The sequence below is a fragment of the Schistocerca americana genome, chromosome 4, assembly GCF_021461395.2.
Source record: "Schistocerca americana isolate TAMUIC-IGC-003095 chromosome 4, iqSchAmer2.1, whole genome shotgun sequence".
NCBI classification, from domain to species: Eukaryota; Metazoa; Arthropoda; class Insecta; order Orthoptera; family Acrididae; genus Schistocerca; species Schistocerca americana.
Window position 1 is genome coordinate 201,091,131 of NC_060122.1, and position 17,309 is coordinate 201,108,439.

Genomic DNA, 17,309 nt, shown 5'->3' on the forward strand with positions numbered 1-17,309 from the left:
CACTGGAACCTGTGCACAGAAAGATGGTATTAGCAAGCACATACGAAGAAAATACACAGTTAATTAATTCAGTTTTGTGTGCAGTGTTAAGTCTTAGCGATATCACAAAGGCAACTGCTAATTATTACAGATAATAATTAGTACGGATATTAAGTATTATAGATATTAAATGAGTTAGAAATTCGAGGGAATAGTAACCGTGAACAACTGTATCAGAGAAACTATCAACGGAAACTAAAATTCACTTTATAAAGTAAGATCACGTTGTGACATATTATCTGTTCTCCGATGCACCATCAAGCAAGGCTATGCACCTGCCATGTTGAGCATGAACTGTCTGCATCACATACTGTATGGGTGTTCATTACTCCAGCTGCATGGCGAAAAACGTACTTGGCAAATTTCAACATTAAAAATAATACTTGCAGTGTGTCTTAGCAGCTAAAATTTTGACATACTGTTTTTTCAGTGTATTCTTCCCGTACAAAATAATTTAGCACTGGTATTGACACGTTGGATTGGACTGTTTCCTTGTAAGTGGCTACACCAGAGAGTAGAGACTAAACGATTTGCGAGATAATAAACATCAATGGCTCGCTCTTATCGCATGTACCACCTAAAAGCATACTACTTCTAACAGCTTTAATTATTAGTATTATACAAATGAACTAAATACTGATGTAATGTTGTTCAATACACTGTCTTCAGTCACAAAAAAATCTGCAGTTATATTCCTCTAACACCGTGAAAAATATATTTATATACATACAGCGCCTAAGAAGGTTTAGGGGCTAGAGTTATACTCAAAGAAATCCATATAACGAAATAACACGACATTTTATATTGTTCGGCAAACACGCAATCGATAGTAACAATCTCCAACCATTTCATGAACTGCTCTGAGTCGCAAGGCACGTGTGCGCCAGTGTAGGGCACACCTATCACAAGGTGTTGGCGTACTATGCAGTTCCACAGATGCCTCCCGACGCCAATATCCAGTGAGATGGTGTCCCATCCCACTATTATGGGGATGTCACCACATTTCTCCACGAGACGTTTCCTTAGTATTGGATCGGAAGGGGAGGGGGTCATATTGCCTGCCCCCCTCCGTTCCCTGATCTGACTCAGCTGTTTTGAGTGCAAGGGAATTTGTCATGCGCATTGTTTACAGAGCAGGGGTTGTAAATCTGGTGGATCTGAGACAATGGATATACACCAGCGGTAGAGGCCTGTCATGCTTACGAACATGTAGCAAGAAGTGGAGTATCCTTTCGATATCTGTCGAACTACAAACGGTGCCTGCACTGGACTGTAGCAACAATGATAAAAATAGTTGAGTTCCTGTGTACAATGTTGGACAAATAAAGTTATAAACCTTGATAGGTACAGAAATATATACATATATAAATTATTTTTGTACACTGCTTTCCATGTCCCCCTGCGCATGTATACTGCCTGACACAAAAAGTGAATCATCCGGTAGATATGGTCGGAAGTTAACTAACTCCGTATGCATACACACAACTGGTGAATATGTAAATGATTAGAGTTGCTTTTCTCTGTAAGGTAGAACACCCCACAAAGTGACTTAGTGTTTTTCGTGTTTAGTAATGTTACCAGGCCCGTTAAGGTATATAAAAAGCACTCCGTCTGCCGGCCACAAGTATCCCATCGCGACCATCCGACCGCCATGTCATCCTCAACTGTGGATGCAGATAGGACAGCATTGTGGTCAGCACACCGCTCTCCCGGTCGTTATGATGGTTTTCTGTGACCGGAGCCGCTCCTATTCGGTCGAGTAGCTCCTCAATTGGCATCACAAGGCTGAGTGCACCCCGAAAAATGGCAACAGCGCATGGCGGCCGGGATGGTCACCCATCCAAGTGCCGGCCACGCCCGACTGCGCTTAACTTCGGTGATCTGACGGGAACCGGTGTATCCGTTGCGTCAAGGCCGTTGCCAAGGTATATAAGGGGCCTGAAAAATTTCAGAAGATGAGTGATCACTGTGAAGGACAGGGAGATGCAGCGCACGCATCTAAGACAGCGTTATCAGCACTTTGGCAAAGCTTCAAAGCGGGCTGGCTCATCGGTCTCTACTTGACCGACTAGTCCAACCGTGCAGTCTTCAGTTTTGTGCTGCATCCGGATATGGCATTGGAAGATGGGTGCAGGAATACTCATACTGAAGGCTCTGATCGACCACTTCTAATCATCATAAAGGACGGCCGCCCTATTATTCAAGCACACCGTAACCCCTTCACATCGGCGTCTGCCACTTCGGAAGAATTAGTGGATTCCATGCAACATTCTGTGCTTTATGACATCGCTTCCAAATGAAGCACAACGTCATACTCATAAGTGAGATCGTAAGTCCATGTGTTAATCTCATAACGTTACATTTACTTTCCTCCTTCCCTTCTGTGTGTTTCACATTTCTGCCTGTCATGTATGTTGTCTTTAAAAGGACCACTAGTAGCAGTGACAGTAGTCTTCGTTTCGTGTGTGAGGTTCGAAGGTCTAGCGGTTCTAGGCGCTCAGTCCGGAACCGCGCGACTGCTACGGTCGCAGGTTCGAATCCTGCCTCGGGCATGGATGTGTGTGATGTCCTTAGGTTAGTTAGGTTTAAGTAGTTCTAAGTTCTAGGGGACTGATGACCACAGATGTTAAGTCCCATAGTGCTCAGAGCCATTTGAGATTCAAAGCGACTGTTATCACTTTATGGTAGTACTTACCGCAAAATTTTAGAATATTTTTTTTTAAACCGCGCCTTCTGCAAATAAAAATGTATTTCTTTCTCATATGTATCGACTCTTACATATAATTTGCAGTGGCTGTCTTTATATTTCTAAAAAGTGTTGTTCAGACTTCATGGACGTTTTACCAATTTAGTCCCGTAAACTAAAACAACTGCGACCAAGACATTTTCATATTTATTGCTGTGACAAATTAAAGTACTCATGCACTGGTTTTAGGCCTAAGAAACCACCAACATTGTACAACATTACTCATAAATAAAGTGAGGCCCACAGTAGATGCGACAATAGAGCCGAAACATATCAGAGTTTAGGGGAGATAAAAGAGATGCATCGCTTCAAAATAACGTGAGAAAACACGGAGAAAACCGGGAACAGGAGATTCCATCCTACAGCAGGAAATTTATGAAATATGTATCTTCGTCTTCTGGATACCGTTTGTGTCTGTGCTCATCTTAGTTTAAATATTTTTCAGTAATTTTAAGATTCTACTTTCCTTTTTGCCTTATTTTTCTGACGCGGTCTGACAATAACATGACGTGACATGGCATGACTACAAGCGGTGGCAACACTGGATGTGGGAAACTGAAGTGCGGTGCAGACAGTACTTTCATTGTGTATGAGCCCAAGTTGTAAGTGCAGTGCGGTGCGGAACTAGAAAAGAGCTGGGCTTGACGTGGCTGCCGGAGAGTGTGCGGGATGTGACGCGCCGTGCTCTGGGTGGCCGCCTTCTGGCCCAGTTGTTGCGCGCCATTAAGGCTGCATGAGGCGGGCGCCATTAGCTGGGGTGCTGAATGTTGCAGGCGACACGCCGCTCTTTAACAATGCACGCGCTCGGGGCCGGCACCCAGGCTATCTGCTGAAGAAAGCGGCGGCGGCCGCGGGAACAGCACCAGACGCGCCGGCGACTTGATTGGCCCGCCAGCTGTTGGGCAGGCACGGGGGTGTTCCGAGCGCTGGCAACTTTATGTAACTGGCCGCCGTCAGCGAGCCCGTTTCACTCGCCGAACCACCAAATACTGGGGTAAAACTCGACGTACGCCTGTCGAAAACATTAAAAGCTAATCAACGTTTGTAACATTGCTTCGAAAGTACACTGACGGAAAAAAAATCACAACACCAAAATTAATTACTGTATAATAATTTCTGCAATATACTTATCTATGTCACATATTTAAGTGGTTAATATTCCAAATCACCGGTTAATGTAAGCCCGAGATAAGTCATTGCAGATGTGAAATACTGGTACAGTTAGTTGACATGTCATTGCAAGGAGATCCTATGGGTGGGAAGCAGTGACATCTTCTCAAGTGCTAAAATTCCAAGTGGATTCGACCTATCACGCAAAACCTAGATTACTCTCAACAGAATCCGTACCAGCCATGGCCGATGCACGGATGCTCTCTTTAAGTGAAAGAATCTGCCTAATCCAGCCTGTGACTGCGGGGCTCCATACAAGACTGTTCACCACATTGTCAGTGAATGCAGGATTCGAGCCTATCACGGTGCTGAAGAGGACTTCCTGCTAGCAAATCCAGATGCAGTGCGATAGATTGAAGGACTGAGTATTCAGTTGCGAGGCCAAACTTAAGTTTCTTGTGTGTAAATATGTACATATGTATATGTAATTTAATTTTGTGTATGTCTGTAGTAGCCATACGCTAAATAATAAATAACTTGTATATTAATAACCGGTGTAACCGGGTGAATGTTCAATTCAAGCACGCAAAAACGCATGCATTGTGTGGTACAAATGTCGGATCTCACTTTGTATGACAGAGGTCCATACCTTTAGCACTTGGTCAGTCACTTGACAGTTAATGCTGTTTGTGGATGAGGCTAGAGTTGTCATATGATGATATCACATATGTTTTCGAATGGAGACAGACTGGTGATCGAACAGGTCAAAGAAACATGTCGACACTCTGTAGAGCTTACTGGACTACAACAGCGGTAAGTGGGCGAGCGTTATCTTGTTGGAAAACACCCCCTGGAATATTGTTCATGAATTGAAGCACAACAGGTCCGGAACGTTGCACACTCGATTCTAAAGAGAACCGCAAATGACAATGAAAGGTTAGTAGAGATTCGTGCGTCGGTGAAAAGACCTACGTGCGAAGCATACAACCCGAGAAAATTCTGGTCCTATGTAAACTCACTGAGTGGGTCTAAGGCTTCGATCCAGTCACTTGTTGACCAGTCTGGCGAAGATAGCAAAACGAAAGACGAAGTTTGAAATTTCAAGGTCAAGAAATCGTTTACGCAGGAGAATCGTACAAATAAACAGTCGTTTGACCATCCAACAGACTCCCGTATTCACGACATGGTAATAATAACCCTAGGCGTGGTGAAAAACTGAAGGAGTTGAACAAATAAGTCACCAGGCCCGGATGAAACCCCAATCAGGTTTTTCAAACAGTACTCTACGGCATTTGCCCTAACTTAGCTTGCATTTATCGTGAATCTCTAGCCCAGCAGAAAACCGCAAGCTACTGGAAAAAAGCGCAGGTAACTCCTGTGTACAAAAAGGGCAAAAGAACCGACCAGCAAAGCTTCAGACAAATATCCCTAACATCGGCTTGCTGCATAATCCTTGAAGATGTTCTCAGTTCGAATATAATAAATTTTCTTGCGACTGAGAAGCTTACGTCCACACGGTTGTAGAAAGCATCGCTCGTGCGAAACTCAGCTTGTCCTTTCCACACATGACGGGCTAGAAACAGTGGATGACGGGCAACAGGCAGATTCCATATTTCTAGTCTTCCGGAAAATGTTTGACACGGTGCCCCATTGCAAGCTGTTAAAGAAGGTACGAGCACATGGAACAGGTTCACAGACAACCGAGTGGCTCGAAGACTTCATAAGTTATAAAACCCATTACGTGGTCCTCGACGGCTAGCGTTATCAGAGGCAAGGATGTCGTCAGTAGGTCCCCAGGGAAGAATGATAAGGCCTCTATTATTCTCTACACACATAAATGATTTGGCAGACAAAGTGGGCAGCAATCTGCTGTTGTTTGCTGATGAAGCTGTGGTGAATGGTAAGGTGTCGAAGATGAGTGACTGTAAGAGGATACAAAATGACTTAGACAAAGTTTTCGTTGGTGTGATGAATGGCACCTAGCTCTAAATCTGGAAAAATTTAGGTTAATGCGGATGAGCAAGAAAAACAAATCTTTGGTTATCACTGTTAACATTCAACAGCGATTCTTATACATACATTTTAACAACGTGTTTCAAGAGACAATGCTCTCATCATCAGGTTGTAAAGTCTATGTCATGAAATTAAACGGACTAAAAAGACAAAATACCATCACAAATAGTTGGGAAGTCCATAGAGTAAAACAGAATTAAAAGTATATTGGACTGTGGGTCCTCGTCTTACATTGAAGTTATTGACACAAGTCGATGGCCGTCCCATAGCTACCAAGTATGCTGTCGCACTGTGTCGGCTCGGGAGCTGTTGTGGACTGACGTGCTTAGGTGTTGTGGCGTGGTTACAGCCGTGTGCTTGACGGTAACGCTGTGCTATTGGGCGCCTTATTTACTTATTGCATTGGTCTGCCATCGTTAGCCTCTCGCAACTCCGTCAGTAACATGCTACAAGTTTAAAGTCGCATACCTACCCTAAAATAATCCTAAAAACCCGCTAGAAAATCTCATTTCTTTAAAATTATCTTGTGCATTTAGAATATTGCTTTGTTTCTTTTCATGGATAGCTATCTCTAATTCCTCTAGTAAATCACGTTTCCTCCCTTTCTTTTCTACATGCAATATCTCTACGTTATCTTCTATGCCATGAAGGGGATGGCGTGTTTCATATATATGGTTCGCAACAGCTGATTTGTCACAATTTCCTAACCTGAACGCATCTTTATGTTCTTTATACCGGATCGCGAATGATCTTCCTGTCTGCCCTATATATTTTGCATCACAAGTTCTGCACTGAATCTTATAAACTCCCGATCTTTCAAACTTATTTCTCTTCTCGCCAATATCGTGCTTAAGGCTATACCTCACTAGCTTATTAGTCTGAAAAGCTTTTTTAACATCGTATGGCTTAAAAATATTTGCTATCTTTTGTGAGACTGTTCCGTAGTATGGCATCGTGATAATTTTCACTTTCTCTCCATCAGGTTTTTTCTTTTTGCGCTTATTACTTTTCCGTAACAGTTTTTTAACCATATCTATTCTGTAACCGTTATTCATCGCTATTCTCTTAACGGTATTGATTTCAGTCTCCCTATCTTTTTCGCTCATAGGTGTATTGACTGCCCTATGCACGAGACTACGGAAAGCAGCTTCTTTATAAGCCTGCGGATGGCATGAATCATTCGGGATCGCGGCATCAGTCATAGTTTGTTTCCTATAAACGGAGAACGCATGTTTGTTGCCCTGGTTTTTTATATTCAGGTCCAGGAACTGCAAACAATTGTCAGTTTCATACTCCACGGTAAATTCTATTTTATCATGTGCGTCGTTGAACTTTTTTACTATTTCCTCAATGTCCTCACGGGAACCATCGACAAGTAACAGTGTGTCGTCAACATAACGTTTGAATTAAACAGTTTTATCCATAATGATATCGTCAGAATTTAGAACTTCTCTTCAAGGTCGTTGATAAAAATGTCCGCCATAGTTCCTGAAATACTGGACCCCATGGCTAACCCATCGTCCTGAATATAAAATTTGATATTAAACGTAAAATAATTAAAACTTGTAGTGAGCTGTAGGAGTTCAATAAATTCAATTGTCTCTTGCGTTGAAATTTTACCGTATTTAAGGAAATTTCTCTTAATGATTTCTATAGTTTCGTTAACCGGAACACTGGAGTAAAAGTTCTTAACATCCAACGAAACCAAACGGGAAGTGTCAGTGACTGACGCATCTTTAATTTCACCTATCATGGTCATACTACCACGTACCGAATAGTTATTTTTATACACTTAAGTCTTTTTCAGAATTTGGTTTAACAATTTCGTTATTTTATATGCTGGACTATTTCGACCGTTAACAATCGGACGAACCGGATGCAGATCTTTATGTATCTTCACCTGTGATCTTAATTTGGGGGCCGTTGGATTCATGATAACACATCTTCTTTTTTCGGCTTCTGTCAGCAGGAAGTGTGTGCGTTTAAGAACATTTTTTTTAGTTTAATTTGGAAATTGGCTGTTATGTCTTTCGGAATTTCCGTAATGCTATTTTCGACAAAAAACGCTAAGGTCTTCGAAACGTACTCCCCCTCTTTTAATATTACGACCGTATTTCCCTTATCCGCTTTCGTGGCAATAGCTTTCACTTCATTAAGTTTTTTTATTTATAGAATCGACAGTTAGTCGGTCTGCTCTAGTCTTATGATTAACACTATTTCGCTTATTTAGTTCATTTTTTACTATTTTATGTAGCTTATGACCGACATGCCCGGTTTCATTATTTTTTAATTTAGCAATATCTGTTGTCATTTTAGTGAGGGCAATTACTTCTTTCGCGATCTTCTTCTTAAATGACGGCTCAATATTAAACAAATAGTTCAAGCAGAGACTAAGGTCAAGGAAATATTACCGGTGAACGTATGGGAGGAGGTTACATGTAGACTTCACAAAATACTACAGAAGGAGTTTATAAAGAAAAAAGAAAAACAAGATAAAAAACTTCGTAAATTAAGTAATAACACACGCGAAGATGGAAAAGATCAACCACAAATCCTTTCATCTTTAGACTTTTATCCACGGGTGGTTAACAAAACAAATATTGTATTTGACAATACGGAAGTAGAAATGTTAAATAAGGCATTGAAGTTTAATATTGAGCCGTCATTTAACAAGAAGATCGCGAAAGAAGTAATTGGCCTCACTAAAATGACAACAGATATTGCTAAATTAAATAATAATGAAACCGGGCATGTCGGTCATAAGCTACAAATCCTTCACGTTGCTATTCACAAATAGAAAATGGATATTCTAGAAACAAAGTGTTTATCTTCCTGTAAGTTCATAGATGTGTGTTATCGTTTAGTAACAGCTTATCGCAAACTATTAGAAATATTACTCATCAGAGAAACACACCAAAACACAAGCACCAAAGGAAAAATCATCACGTAATCCCTAACAATCCCTAACATCAGTATTCCATACTTCATATCATAAATTATAAATGTCTGCATCATAATCATAAAAGGATCGCCATCCTCACTTCTTGTTAGCTCTTCATATCCTCATATAAAAATCCATAAATCATCGTTTCACATATTTCATCTATAATAAATCCTTAAGTCTTCACTTCACATAAGGCACCTTTAGTCAAACATTTACAGTCAATGAAGAAACCCTCGTTACAGCTCACTGTTAGAGTATCTCAGTGCTGAAATTAAATATCTGCTCCCATAACAGACATTACATCTTATACCTGTTCCACTATGTATACGCTACCTGTCTTATTACTACTATATTGAATCCATTCTTGCATATTTCTATATGATAGCCTGTAAGAGAAAACGCATTACAAGGCGTAGAAATTTGATGTTATTTTTTCTCATGTTTCTTTTATCTTCGGTGACGGCTTTGTCTTCATCGAAAATATCATTGCTGTCTACTTTTACATATCCTTCGCTTGTAAAATGATGGATTGTAAAGATCTAGGTCAGTTGTCTTACAAGATGACGTTGTATATGCTCTGTAACAATCATTGTATTTGTTACATAAAAGTCATGAAGCAATGAGAATAAACAAACGAAATGGCTTATTCCTATAGTACTGTATGAGACAAATAAAATGTTACTTTTATGTCCACATACAAGTGAATGAAAGAAAACCTGCAGAAAAAACTTAACTACTAACTACACTGACCTGCCAAAGAAACTGGTATAGGCATGCGTATTCAAATACTGGGTGATCAAAAAGTCAGTATAAATTTTAAAACTGAATAAATCACGGAATAATGTACACTCCTGGAAATTGAAATAAGAACACCGTGAATTCATTGTCCCAGGAAGGGGAAACTTTATTGACACATTCCTTGGGTCAGATACATCACATGGTCACACTGACAGAACCACAGGCACATAGACACAGGCAACAGAGCATGCTCAATGTCGGCACTAGTACAGTGTATATCCACCTTTCGCAGCAATGCAGGCTGCTATTCTCCCATGGAGACGATCGTAGAGATGCTGGATGTAGTCCTGTGGAACGGCTTGCCATGCCATTTCCACCTGGCACCTCAGTTGGACCAGCGTTCGTGCTGGACGTGCAGACCGCGTAAGACGACGCTTCATCCAGTCCCAAACATGCTCAATGGGGGACAGATCTGGAGATCTTGCTGGCCAGGGTAGTTGACTTACACCTTCTAGAGCACGTTGGGTGGCACGGGATACATGCGGACGTGCATTGTCCTGTTGGAACAGCAAGTTCCCTTGCCGGTCTAGGAATGGTAGAACGATGGGTTCGATGACGGTTTGGATGTACCGTGCACTATTCAGTGTCCCCTCGACGATCACCAGTAGTGTACGGCCAGTGTAGGAGATCGCTCCCCACACCATGATGCCGGGTGTTGCCCCTGTGTGCCTCGGTCGTATGCAGTCCTGATTGTGGCGCTCACCTGCACGGCGCCAAACACGCATACGACCATCATTGGCACCAAGGCAGAAGCGACTCTCATCGCTGAAGACGACACGTCTCCATTCGTCCCTCCATTCACGCCTGTCGCGACACCACTGGAGGCGGGCTGCACGATGTTGGGGCGTGAGCGGAAGACGGCCTAACGGTGTGCGGGACCGTAGCCCAGCTTCATGGAGACGGTTGCGAATGGTCCTCGCCGATACCCCAGGAGCAACAGTGTCCCTAATTTGCTGGGAAGTGGCGGTGCGGTCCCCTACGGCACTGCGTAGGATCCTACGGTCTTGGCGTGCATCCGTGCGTCGCTGCGGTCCGGTCCCAGGTCGACGGGCACGTGCACCTTCCGCCGACCACTGGCGACAACATCGATGTACTGTGGAGACCTCACGCCCCACGTGTTGAGCAATTCGGCGGTACGTCCACCAGGCCTCCCGCATGCCCACTATACGCCCTCGCTCAAAGTCCGTCAACTGCACATACGGTTCATGTCCACGCTGTTGCGGCATGCTACCAGTGTTAAAGACTGCGATGGAGCTCCGTATGCCACAGCAAACTGGCTGACACTGACGGCGGCGGCGCACAAATGCTGTGCAGCTAGCGCCATTCGACGGCCAACACGGCGGTTCCTGGTGTGTCCGCTGTGCCGTGCGTGTGATCATTGCTTGTACAGCCCTCTCGCAGTGTCCGGAGCAAGTATGGTGGGTCTGACACACCGGTGTCAATGTGTTCTTTTTTCCATTTCCAGGAGTGTAGATAGAGAGGTACAAATTGACACACATGCTTGGTATGACATGGGGCTTTATTAGAACAGAAAAAAAATTACAAAAGTTCAAAAAATGTCCAACAGATGGCGCTTCATCTGATCAGAATAGTAATAATTAGCATAACAAAGTAAGACAAAGCAAAGATGATGTTCTTTACAGGAAATGCTCAATATGTCCACCATCATTCCTCAACAATAGCTGTAGTCGAGGAAAATGTTGTGAACAGCACTGTAAAGCATGTCCGGAGTTATGGTAAGGCATTGGCGTCGGATGTTGTCTTTCAGCATCCCTAGAGATGTCGGTCGATCACGATACACTTGCGACTTCAGGTAACCCCAAAGCCAATAAGCGCACGGACTGAGGTCTGGGGACCTGGGAGGCCAAGCACGACGAAAGTGGCGGCTGAGCACACGATCATCACCAAACGACGCGCGCAAGAGATCTTTCACGCGTCTAGCAATATGGGGTGGAGCGCCATCCTGCATACACATCGTACGATCCAGCAGGCTGGGGATGATGCAATTCTGTAACATATCGCCGGCCGGGGTGGCCAAGCGGTTAAAGGCGCTACAGTCTGGAACTGCGCGATTGCTACGGTCGCAGGTTCGAATCCTGCCTCGGGCATGGATGTGTGTGATGTCCTTAGGTTACTTAGGTTTAAGTAGTTCTAAGTTCTAGGGGACTGATGACCTTAGAAGTTAAGTCCCATAGTGCTCAGAGCCATTTGAACCATTTTTCTAACATATCGGCGTACCTCTCACCCGTCACGGTAACAGCGCTGACGTTTTGCTGTCCAGTGCCATCTGTGGGACATTTTGTGAAATTTGTTTTTTTTTCTTTTTTTGTTCTAATAAAACCCCATGTCATTCCAAGCATGTGTGTCAATTTTTACCTCTCTATCTACATTATTCCGTGGTTTATTAAGTTTTCAAATTTATACTGACTTTTTGATCACCCGGTATACAGACATGTAAACAGGCAGAACACGGCGCTGCGGCCGGCGACGACTATATAGGACAACAAGTGTCTGGCGCAGTTGTTATATCTGTTACTGCTGCTACAATGGCAGGTTATCAACGCTTAAGTGAGATTGAGCGTGGTGTTATAGTCGGCGCCCGAGCGATGGGACACAGCATCTCCGAAGTAGCGATGAAGTGGGGATTTTCCCATACGACCATTTCACGAGTGTACCTTGAATATCAGGTATCCGGTAAAACGTCAAATCTCCCTCATCGCTGCGGCTGAAAAAATATCCTGCAACAACGGGACCAACGACGACTGAAGAGAATCGTTCAACGCGACACAAGTGCAACCCTTCCGCAAATTTCTGCAGATTTCAATGCTGGGCCATCAAGAAGTTCAGCGTGGGAACCATTGATCGAAACATCATTGATATGGGCTTTCGGAGCCGCAGGTCCACTCTTGCACCCTCGATGACTGCACAACACAAAGCATTATACCTCGCCTAGGCCCGCCAACACCGACATTGGACTGTTGATGACTGGAAGCACATTGCCTGGTCGGACGATCCCCGTTTCAGATTGTATTGGGCGGAGCGACGTGTATGGGTGTGGAGACAACCTCATGAATCCATGGACTCTGCATGTGAGCAGGTGACTGTTCAAACTGGTGGAGGCTTTGTAATGGGGTAGGGTGTGTGCAGTTGCATTGATGTGCGATACCTGATACGTCTAGATACGACTATGACAGGTGACACATACGTAAGCATCGTGTCCGATCATCTGCATCCATTCATGTCTATTGTGCATAACGACGGACTTGGGCAATTTCAGCAGGACAATGTGACACCCCACACGTCCAGAACTGCTACAGAGTGGCTCCAGGAATACTCTCCTTAGGTTAAACACTTTTGCCGGCTATCAAACTCCCTAGACATGAAAATTACCGAGCATATCTGGGATATCCAGCAATGCGCTGTTCAGAAGAGATCTCCACCACCCCTGCGTGCTCAAGGGGGCCCTACACGATATTTCGTATGTTTCTTTGGCTCTTCAGTGTATGTACAAACTGTTGATGTCAAAAGAATGTGAACTACGTAATTGCTATAAATAGGTGCTTTGTTGTCATCATTAGGAAAAAAATAATGTCAAATAATTATTCAATGAACGGTTTTATATTGGTGATGTGATGAAGACCTGTCGAACTTTCTTTCTGAGTGTTTCAATATGTACTACTTTGAGATGTGGAATTGGTCAAATCCGAAATGGTCAGTTATAAAGTAATGCAAATTTGTGACACGTGTTCTTTGCTTTAAAAAAGAATAGATGTGCTCGAAGTAAAACTTTTCGTCCAGCTTCGACTTTCCTAGTGTGACTTACTTTCTTTTGTAGAATTTTCCTCTTCCCATCTGCCGTTTTTATATTAGTAACTGTGAGGTCAATCAGTTCTCGATGACGTAAATATTGTTACTTGGGAAAAGAAATGAGTTCTTTTATTTTGTCTGGCGGATTTTTGTTCTTCAATACCAATTGTGGTGAGAGCAAAATTTAATCGCTAGGAATTGAATCAATGGTGTCCTGAAAAATCTGAATATATTTGTCCATTCAGTGTGTTGTTTGTGGCGATAAAGTCTACATATGTTTCCAGTCTCTTTCGTTGCAATTTCACAAGAATTGGAGGAAGTGCGGTATCTGGAAATAAAAATTATATTAAGCTTTCTGTTGTGTAATGTACGCGTCCAAGTTGCGGAACGAAATTGTGGTCCATCGTCAGATATGAACTTTTCTAAATATCCTACGTGTGGTAAAAATTTCATAGTGAAAGCAACTGAAACAGTTTCCACTGTAGCTCTGAGAACTGACGTAAAGAAAAAAAAACATTTTAGCTCAAATGCAACAAATATGTACGAAGAACCATTTTTGTTCTTTGTAATAGGCTCGTAGAGGTCGACCGCCACTAAATGCCGTAATTTAATGGGAACAATTGTGAAAAGTGGAACCAAATATGATATAGTGGAAGATTTCGCATGCAGGCAGAGTTTGAATATCGCCAGAACTCGTCTACTTCCTTTCTGCATGTTCATGAAGTAGGATGTTTGATGAAGTATGAGGGGACACTTCCATGGTTTGTAATAGACATAGCTCTATGTATATACCATATTAATATGTTGAGAAGAAGATGGGGAATACAATGAGGCCAAGTATTAGTGTCGGGTCTTAAACGTTTGAAAAGGATGTGATTTCGTACCAAATAACGATGTCTATAACAGAATTTCGTTTGTTATGCCATAATTGCTTTCAAACGCAACTTGCTGTATATAAAGAAGACTGTAGGGAGACAGACAATTTTGTGGAAGTAGTCGTTTGAAAACCAGTAAGACACCTTGATAAAGCGTCGGCGACTACATTTTGTCTGCCTGGACTATGTATGACTGTGGAATTGAATTCCTGTAGATGACGTTTCCATCGTTCACGATGATCAAGTGTAAATTTAGCGCACATGAGGAGCTCAATTGCGCGGTGGTCTGTATACACATTCGGTGTTTGCCGTACAAGAAATAACAAAATTTTGTAAAAACAAAGACGACTCATAATGTTTCAAGTTCTGAAGGGAATAATTTCTTTCTCCTGGGGAAAGTACACGACTGGCAAAAACAATACTTTTCGTGATGATTACTCCTTGTTTTCTAATTTCTGGAAAAGATTAACGCCAAGGGCTGTTTTGTAACTGTCTGTTGCAATACAAAAATCTTTGGAAAAATTTGGGTGTCATAAATAAAGGAGCATTCAATTAAGAATGTTTCAAATTCAGAAATTCAGTTAGTACCTGATCATTACAGAAACAATTTGAGTTATTACAACCGAGCTGACAATCGCTTGGTGTCCGAAGCTGTATAATGAATGAAACGCCTAAAAAAAGCCTGATCAGGCCAAGAAAACTTTGTGGTTGCTTTTATCTGTGGGAGCAGTGATGTCTCACATAGCTTTAAGTTTATCTGGGTCAGGTTCAATTCGCTCAACAGAGATGATGTGGCCTTAGAACTTAATAGATGATTTTCCAAACTGACTGACTGTAATACCCTGGCGCGAAAATGTATCCAGTAGTGCATTAAAAGTACTTTACTGTTGTATTTATGGCAAGTTGCTTGCACAATAAGTATATCATCGACATACGTTGTGATCCTTCTTTTACATCAGATTGAATAATAGTTTTCATGCCACGAATGAAAGCTGCTGATGATATGGTAAAGCCAAAACGTAATTTGCAGAATTGGTAACAATTACCGAAGCATAATAACGTGTTGTATTTACGACAACTGGGATGAAGTTTTATTTGCCAAAATCCAGACTTTAAATGTAATGTCAAAAATACTGTAGCTCCATGAAACTGTTCTAGGATTTCATCAAGTGTGTCTGGTCTATTCATTTCAGTAACTATAATGTCATCAATCTGTCGTGAATCTAACACAAGCCTCAACGATCCCTCCTTTTTTGGGAACCAAGTGTCATGGGGTCATATACGGACTTGCTCACGTAGTACTGGGTACATTGTCAAAAACACATGAATGTGATTGTAAAACTTCTTGTAACTGTTGTCTGCCTTCGCCTGCTGCTGTTTCACGATTCTTTAGGCTTGGATTGTCTGCGAAACGTCGAAATTAGATTGATCTCCATTGTCGGTAGCAAAAGACGTGTCAGTGAGAAATTATGTATATCATTGTGTATTCTTTGTGTATGAAAAGAGCTGTAATCTCACAGTTTCCTGTTCCTCCACTGAAATGCTACGCGGGACTGCAGTGCCAATAAACAAACAAAAAAAAAAACCTTTATTCCTCTTCATATTCTTTTCTAATCTCAGTACATCTCATTTAATTCCAAATCATTAATAGAATCTTTCTCCTCTGTTGCACAATATTGAAACACAAATCATTTTACTTAAACACAGATGCACTTAACCTTACGTTAACATTGGCACGAATCCTCTGCTTGGCGTATGTCTCACTACTCCTCTTAACGACAAAACTCCCGCGCTCCTCGCTGCCAAACAGCGATGACAAAAGAAGCACATCTTGCAGTGACACAGCTATTCTGTCCAAAGATTGAGCGCGAATAAACAGCAAATTCAAAATTGTTGCCTAGCGTTTGAAACATGCAAAGTATGCACAAATTCCAGAAACGCAAATTACAAACTCTCGAAGAACCTGTTTCAGCGGGTCTCAAATGGGATCAATTTGTGTCACAACCAAGTCAGGACATGCTAGCAATTCTGTGAAGTTGGTGACACGAATGTATGGGACGGGGCGACAGCAGCCCACTTTAGAAATTTTTTCACTGTGTTGCTTACCTACAGGCGTGAACTAATGCGATATGTCAATACAGAGAGGATGACTTGTCTACGAATTGTGACATTCCGTTGAACTGCGCTAAGGCACCTATCAGGAATAAAACTTCTAGAGATGCTCTACCCACTTATATGTGTCATTTTCCTGTATGTCTTGCAGATGTTACACAGACGTTTTCTGAAACAGCGGAATTACGCATTAACCCAGCACTCTGTAGCCAAATAGTGTGCAGCAGTCTGGTTGAATAGTGCTCACAAGGGAACCTCCCCATCGCACCCCCCTCAGATTTAGTTATAAGTTGGCATAGTGAATAGGCCTTTATATACTGAACACAGATCAACTGAGAAAACAGGAAGAAGTTGTGTGGAACTGTGAAAAAATAAGCAAAATATACAAACTGAGTAGTCCATGGGAGACATAAGCAACATATTGGACAAAGTGAGCGTAGGAGCGCCGTGGTCCCGTGGTAGCTTGAGCAGCTGCTGAATGAGAGGTCCTTGGTTCAAGTCTTTCCTTGACTGAACACTTTACTTTCTTTATTTTTGCATAGTTATCTGTCCGATCGTTCATTGACATCTCTGTTCACTGTAATAAGTTTCGTGTCTGTGTTTTGCGACCGCATCGCGAAACCGTGCGATTAGTAGACGAAAGGACGTGCCTCTCCAATGGGAAGAAAAAACATTTGATCGCAAGGTCATAGGTCAACCGATTCCTCCACAGGAAAACACATCTGATATATTCTATACGACACTGGTGACGGCATGTGCGTCACATGACAGGAATATGTTGTCGACCGACCTAACTTGTACACTTGGAGAATGGGTAAAAAGATTCTTCTACCTTGCCCGATTTAGGTTTTCTTGTGGATGTGAT

General features: G+C 42.3%; 1 protein-coding gene across 1 annotated transcript in view; it reads right to left on the reverse strand.

Moving 5' to 3' along the window:
- Positions 1–3,607: 3,607 nt before the first annotated feature.
- The window catches only part of LOC124613347 (vegetative cell wall protein gp1-like), a 76,666-nt gene continuing 62,964 nt past the window's right edge, over positions 3,608–17,309 (reverse strand). Inside the window, exon 3 of the mRNA XM_047142044.1 lies at positions 3,608–3,797. Coding sequence (XP_046998000.1) covers positions 3,608–3,797 — 190 coding nt within the window. The remainder of the gene's footprint in view (positions 3,798–17,309) is intronic.